The sequence below is a fragment of the Rhamphochromis longiceps genome, linkage group LG17, assembly GCF_057381845.1.
Source record: "Rhamphochromis longiceps isolate RC_006_pf linkage group LG17, R_longiceps_female_GT1.1, whole genome shotgun sequence".
Lineage (NCBI taxonomy): Eukaryota > Metazoa > Chordata > Actinopteri > Cichliformes > Cichlidae > Rhamphochromis > Rhamphochromis longiceps.
Window position 1 is genome coordinate 38,677,894 of NC_140573.1, and position 7,743 is coordinate 38,685,636.

General features: G+C 42.7%; 1 protein-coding gene across 1 annotated transcript in view; it reads right to left on the reverse strand.

Moving 5' to 3' along the window:
- Positions 1–6,505, reverse strand: part of LOC146650156 (copine-8) — a 108,031-nt gene extending 101,526 nt beyond the window's left edge. Inside the window, exon 1 of the mRNA XM_085386421.1 lies at positions 6,312–6,505. Within this exon, the coding sequence (XP_085242547.1) occupies positions 6,312–6,409 (98 nt within the window). The 5' untranslated portion in view covers positions 6,410–6,505. The remainder of the gene's footprint in view (positions 1–6,311) is intronic.
- Positions 6,506–7,743: the final 1,238 nt, after the last annotated feature.

Below are 7,743 nucleotides of genomic sequence, written 5' to 3' on the forward strand. Positions count from 1 at the left end.
ATAATATTGGATAATATAGTGTAATATAATAAATCTACCCTACCGCCTACTGGTGTTGGCCAGAGGGGCCGATGGCGCAATATGGCAGCCTCGCTTCTGTCAGTCTGCCCCAGGGCAGCTGTGGCTACAACCGTAGCTGCCTCCACCAGTGTGTGAATGTGAGAGTGAATGAATAGTGGCATTGTAAAGCGCTTTGGGTGCCTTGAAAAGCGCTATATAAATCCAATATATTATTATTATTATTATTAAATTACTTACGAGTTTAATTTGTCAGCAACTTTCTGCCAGCCCTCTCTCCTTGCTTTTGCAGCCTTTGCAGTGTTCCCTTGCGTTCTGATTAAACTCTGAAACTCCTGAAATCCCTCACTCAGGAGTTCTTGCTCTGCTGCCGAAAAATACCGAGCCGAGCGCGCTCCTTCGACATTTTCGCCGACCAATCAGAGGGTTGCCGATCAATGTTTCTACTATCGATGCGTAGCCCCTTTTATGACACCCAGTGATGTCACATTACTGCGTCCAGCTGTACTAATCGTCAACAGCAGGTGTGTTCGGGGAACCGGATTAGCGAGCTCACGGTTAGCGCGATGATTTGATCTTGGATGTGTCATTTGATCTTGGATGTAGTAAGCGACGTACGAAGAACGGGCCCCAGGTTTGCACACACAGTAGCTGGTATTTTGGCCCATTCCTCCATCCAGATCTTCTCGAGAGCAGTGATGTTTTGGGGCTGTCGCCGAGCAACACGGACTTTCAACTCCCGCCACAGATTTTCTATGGGGTTGAGGTCTGGAGACTGGCTAGGCCACTCCAGGACTTTCAAATGCTTCTTACGGAGCCACTCCTTTGTTGCCCAGGCGGTGTGTTTTGGATCATTGTCATGTTGGAAGACCCAGCCTCGTTTCATCTTCAAAGTTCTCACTGATGGAAGGAGGTTTTGGCTCAAAATCTCACGATACATGGCCCCATTCATTCTGTCCTTAACACGGATCAGTCGTCCTGTCCCCTTGGCAGAAAAACAGCCCCATAGCATGATGTTTCCACCCCCATGCTTCACAGTAGGTATGGTGTTCTTGGGATGCAACTCAGTATTCTTCTTCCTCCAAACACGACGAGTTGAGTTTATACCAAAAAGTTCTACTTTGGTTTCATCTGACCACATGACATTCTCCCAATCCTCTGCTGTATCATCCATGTGCTCTCTGGCAAACTTCAGACGGGCCTGGACATGCACTGGCTTCAGCAGCGGAACACGTCTGGCACTGCGGGATTTGATTCCCTGCCGTTGTAGTGTGTTACTGATGGTGACCTTTGTTACTTTGGTCCCAGCTCTCTGCAGGTCATTCACCAGGTCCCCCCGTGTGGTTCTGGGATCTTTGCTCACCGTTCTCATGATAATTTTGACCCCACGGGATGAGATCTTGCGTGGAGCCCCAGATCGAGGGAGATTATCAGTGGTCTTGTATGTCTTCCATTTTCTGATGATTGCTCCCACAGTTGATTTTTTCACACCAAGCTGCTTGCCTATTGTAGATTCACTCTTCCCAGTCTGGTGCAGGTCTACAATACTTTTCCTGGTGTCCTTCGAAAGCTCTTTGGTCTTGGCCATGGCGGAGTTTGGAGTCTGACTGTTTGAGGCTGTGGACAGGTGTCTTTTATACAGACGATGAGTTCAAACAGGTGCCATTCATACAGGTAACGAGTGGGGGACAGAAAAGCTTCTTACAGAAGACGTTACAGGTCTGTGAGAGCCAGAGATTTTCCTTGTTTGAGGTGACCAAATACTTATTTTCCACCCTGATTTACGAATAAATTCTTTACAAATCCTACCATGTGAATTCATGGATTTTTTTTTCACATTCTGTCTCTCACAGTTGAAGTGTACCTCTGGTGCAAATTACTGACCTCTGTCATCTGGAAGTGGGGGAACTTGCACAATCGGTGGCTGACTAAATACTTTTTTGCCCCACTGTATATATACACACATATATATATATATATATCATGAAGGTGCACTGCCAATGTTTTGCCAACAGTGATTAGTGTAAGTGATGCATTTGTCCTCTGCATAACTATACAAGTAAGCAGGACGGAAGCAGATAACTGTTACAATGTTTGCATTTTAAGACACCTTTTTTAGCATAAACTGAAGAATAGGATATCATATACTGGGTTGGACTACTGGACCAATATATATGGCTATTAGTGATCAGCTAGTTGTTGATATGATTGTTTTTGTGAGAAGGAATTTCATTATTTTTGTTGCTGTCCACTTTGTCCTCAAGTCCACTGCTGGGTCGGACCGCATGGTTGAGCGAGAGCTGTGATTTGTACACATCTTGTATGCAGTGGCTTGGAAACCTGCCACTGTGTGGTTGAAGTTAAGTACTGTTGTAGCATCAAAGTGTAAGTCTCACCAGAACGTCTGCTAATCCAGAGACCATGCTAGGTCTACCAGTGGTGTGCTGCTTTGTGTTTTTGATTTCTTTAATCACAATCATGTTATCCTAATAATTTATCCTAATAATTTATTAGGGTGCTTTAACGCTGTTGATTTAGAGACTGCAAGCGCTGCATTTGTTATCTGATTGCATCATTCATATCCTTTGGTTTTTGTCCAGTTTAAAACTAAATATATCCCACCTAGGTGATATTTAGCAAGTGGGCGTATGCAGTTCATCTCCTCACACATAGCTCTTTGGATATTATATCAGCAATCGCTAGTATAGTGCTGCTAAATTACCAGTAATCATCATGGCTGGATGGACCATTTTAGCACATTTCCCAACCCATATACTCGTGCAAACAAACTAAAACACTGACCCTACAGTTAAATAGAAAGCAAGTCGTCTGTACTCAACAGCACTCTATTGACTCACTACACATTTCTCGACATTATAAGGCTGGGACAAGCTTTACAAGCAAAGACTTTTAGAATGTCATAAGCTTATGTCTGGGTTTGTGTGCTAAAAAACAAACAAACAGGTGTGTGCTGGTCAGATCGATAACTGTAACAGAATATCTGGACTTGAGGCCATTCACCAGTATACAGTATGTGCGGACAGACTGCTTGTGTGCTTTTGTGCAACACAGTAGGCAGAGTTGGTAGCGTACTGATTCTAGCTGATACCTCGGGCTCTCCCATCGATCAGCCAAATGTCTTCAGCACACTGCTGACTCCGAGCCGTGGTCTTATTTCCTGTCCCCATAGAATGGGAGCATTATCTGAATTAGTCAGGATTGCAAGTGAAGAGAGTGTATCAATATTTTTGCAATGGTTATGTCAAGACTGACTATACAGCAATTATATGAAGAGATCTACTTCAAGCGCCAGTCTCATCTTCTTTTCTTGACTTCTCTCTTGCGTCATCTCATTGCAGCAGGTCGTTCATGACTCAACGAGTGTCTCCCAGACGTTTGCGTTAGTTTGAGCAGCAATTAAACATGAGTGCTGAAAACGATGACTGCAGAAAACCAGAATGGGCATCTAAAGCTTTTCAAGAATTTGCACTTAAAGGAATTCAAATTAATTCATCATTAATTGGTAGTTTTTGCACTCACTGCCATTAAAAAACACCAAACCCAACACTTGCAACCATGTTTAACACACTGCAATCCACACTATCTGATATCATGACCACTCACTCGCATTGTTCTCTCTTAAGCCACTGTCTCACTCTAACACCACCCTACACGCACAGAGGGGAACCTAAAAGTAGTAACCATGGCAATATTCAACACTGCCCACCGGGTCCACTGACAAAAACTATTAAACAACACACAATGTATATGGTTTAAGCTCACAGAAACATGTAACTGTAGCATTCCTGCCCCCCCTTTGGTCAGAGGTGGGAGGATAGCCACTAAAACACCCCCCGCCCCCTGGGGCTGTGGAGCTGGGTGACTCAGACATTTGCAAACTCTGACAAAACATGTTCATATATACAGCTGGTAGATGACATTATCCCTCTGTTACTAAGGAGATGAAACCTTCTGGAAATACAGTAGCTACAGTGTCTGAGGCACTTGGGCAGCACTTCTACCAGCAGCATCACAACAACTTGTAAAAATTTGGAAAAAAACAAAAAAGTAATCTGTGTGGAAACAGTGCTCAAATATAGTGATGTAGTGTCACGGTGCTATGGTCAACTTATTTGGTTAGTATGCTATGATCCAACAAAATTCTAATTGGTGTGACAATTGGAAAACGAGGTAGCCCTACACCAACAGCCTCCAAAGAATAATCCATTATTTTTAGCAGCGGGTAGAACGTGTGGTTACATTGTAACCTGGGTTTTCTGAGTGAGAGACCATCTCTTCATTCCATACATAAAGAATATGTAATGGTGGATTACTGGACTTTCACTCAGAGCTCCAAACACAGTTTTCAGGTATGTAAAGAATATGTACGTAAACCTACATTCTTTAAAATGGTCAGCAGGGGGCAACCCATCTTGCTCTATAACCGTAAGCCAGTCACAATTAGGGAATGAGTGTCTGGTTTCACAGTCATTTCCAATTTTTTCTTGCCTAGTCGGACTTCAAAACACCAAGATGGAAAAAAAAAAAGCGTGATCGCACGGTGGCTACATCCAATCATAATGCATATGCTCAAAATTAATTTACACCATGTCAAAATCTCCAGTGAGGCTGTATTTTGTTAAACCAGATGGGCGAAAATTTTAGTAAACATAATAAAAATCTTACTGCTCAACTCCCGACAAGGTATAGCTTCCAGAAATAGTAAACCAACATACATCTTTTGGGATATTTTGCCAATCTCATAATCGGCCACCACCAATACACTGGATGTTGTGCCGGTATGATTTTAGTCAACCGTCTTTGGTTGATCACAGTCTGAGTAAAATGTAGCAAGTTGAAATTCCAATAAAAATCAATAACTGAACAAAATTTGAACTTTATTACTCAGCAAATTACTGTAAATAATTATTAAGATTGTTAACACTTTTAACACTGCTTCTTCGGAAAATTTCAACTTATTGTAATGTGACCCAAGGTACACGTTCTGTGGGTAGGGTGTTCCAGTCTATCACAGGATCAACACAGCGACAGACACTCTGACAGCCACACCTCTTTTTTGTGTTTGTTTGGAAAAGCCACAACAATGCTCTGACTATGAAGAGTTACACAACAGCATTTTCAAAAGTGGCTTCACTTCGCTTCATCCTCGGTGTTGAACCTGTTTTTTTAGTTTCTGGAAGAACTTCTCCTTTTCAAAGAACATTTCCGTTAAACATCTGAATAATTGCGGATTTACATATTTCATATATGCAAACTACACAAACCTCATTTTATCAGAGGAAAATCTTGAACCTCCAACACCAACAGATGCTGCACCAGTGATGACATTCATCTGCACCAGAGCTTTACCGCTTGTATCAGGCTGTCCTAGTCTAAACATTTACGGATCTATCAAGTCATGACAGAGGACATCGCTGACAGTGTCTATTTCATTTGACGGCCGTCTCTGCCTGCCTCACACTGGGGCTCTGGAGAGCATGTGTCTGACCCGTGAGGCACACAGCCCGTTGGGTGAAATGTCTAAGATGTCTGGATCTAAATGTTTATGAGCAGACTGAAATGACAAAAACTGCTTTAGCTGTGCCACAATAATGTCCTCGTTTGACAGGTGACCGGGCAGCAGCAACTGTCAGCTGTCACAAACTGCGATAACAACACCAAACAACCGGGCAGACAGCGAGGCAGCAGGAAAATCCCAATATAATAAGCAATAACACCTTCTAAGGTGTTACTGCCTAATATATCTTTGGTATCAAATAACACGTTTATACTTCAAGCTTCTGAGCGGTTGTCCCGTTTTCTCTGGTATTACCATGTTATGTCGATATACGGAGTCAGGTTGGTTTCGTACGTGGCTTGTCACACTTAATAGGCTCTATAAATTTAGCTAATACTGCAAAGTTAGCACATCTTCATAAATGACTCTTTGCTAACCACAGCGAGGTTGCCATATTTCATTAACTTAATCTCTAACAGCCCCGTGTTTGCGTTGTCCTTTTTCATTAGCAGTCATAACTAGTTTTGACACTAAGTGACGCAAAAGTGAATGATTTCGCTAACACAAAGTAAATGTAATTTCTTCACGCCATAAACTGAAGAGCAGATGCGACGTTTTCCTTGCAGGTGCTGTAAAATGCGCCGAACTGAAACTAAACGCAAACTTGCTCGGAGTTGAAGCCCAGGTGACTTCCAGCTCGGTGTTTTTTTTTCTCCCTCGTCTCCCTGTCAGACTTAAAACCAGGTAAAACACACACACACACACATTCCCCTACCTGCAGGACACCGTGATTTCAACTTTGGTGGCAGGAACAGAAGGGTTGAGCGGGTCGAAATCTACTATCGACGCCATGCTTAGAAAACTGTTGTTCATCCTGTCAATGTTTTTCCTCCTTTTCCCCTTTTACTGCGGTCCTGCCCCTTTTTACGAGCGCTGAAGGAGGATAGCGAGAAACTGTGTTTGCGCCTCCTCGGCGAGAACTGGAGCAAAGGTGCCAGAGAGAGAGGGGCTGGAAGATGTGATGTCACACTACTCTCGCCTCTCTGTGTGTATTCCTCTCTTTCTATCGCCCTTCCCTCTTTTTCTTTTATTTTCATTCTGCCACACACTTCCCGTCGGTGTCTTTCTGTCTGTGTCTCACTCCTGTTCAGTTCTGCTGACTTCTGTTTAGGTCATTGAATTTCCTCACATTTACAGCCATGGAAGTGCTGACAATGATACAATCGCCAATTACGCAAAACAATAAATGTGTCATGAAAAGTATTTCCTGTGCATGTGCACACGCACACACACACATATTTCTCCTGCCCCTGTCTCAATACTCTTATTCACTCTACTTGAATTCAGTTTAATTCAGTTCAGTTCAATGTAGGCTTTTGGCTGAAACACCCCTAGCCACGTCTTCCATGGCCGCATTAACCTCTTAAGGGGCCTAGGGCAACAACATCCCCACTTCACCATCACCCATCAGCCCTAGGTCATGTCATTAATATCGTTTAGCTCAGGCTTGTGAAAAGGCTTGTCCATACATGAATTCTTCTCACAAGATAAAAATATCACTTAACTTCTTCTTCCCCCTTTTTTTTTAAATATATATACATACCGGGTGAGGCTGTTACCTACAAATGGGGTTGGCATCTTTTACTACAGTCACACAGTGGTTGGAGACTTTGGCACCACCTGAAAAAGAAGGGGACTAGATCTGCAACCACTTGCAGTCAGCTGCCATCTTCAAATCAGCTCTGGTGCACTAAGATGGCAGTAAAATGATAACAAGACAGACCAGTCTGCTTACCAGTTACCAGACTGAAGGGGGTCAAAGTGTCAATACATGCAATCTGTTCATGATAATATGGCAATTAACTGTGATAAATTGTCAGAAATAACAAATCTGTTGTTGGCTGTTGCAAATCTGTTACCATCTACACAAACAGAAATTCACAATCGATCCATCCTCTGCTGCTTATCCATATCAGGGTCACGAAATTCAAATTAAACAGAAATCCATATTAAGTACTTATATTCAGAATTCAGCTACAATCTCAAAGAAATACACATTCAGAAATTCTGGCACAAATACTGGCAGAGTTGCTGATTGCAACTAGATGATTGTAGAAGACCCAGAACTCCAGGCACCAATTGCATCTATAATGACATAAGCACTGGGCAACCTTGCTTTTATATACACTATAATGCCAAAAGAACTG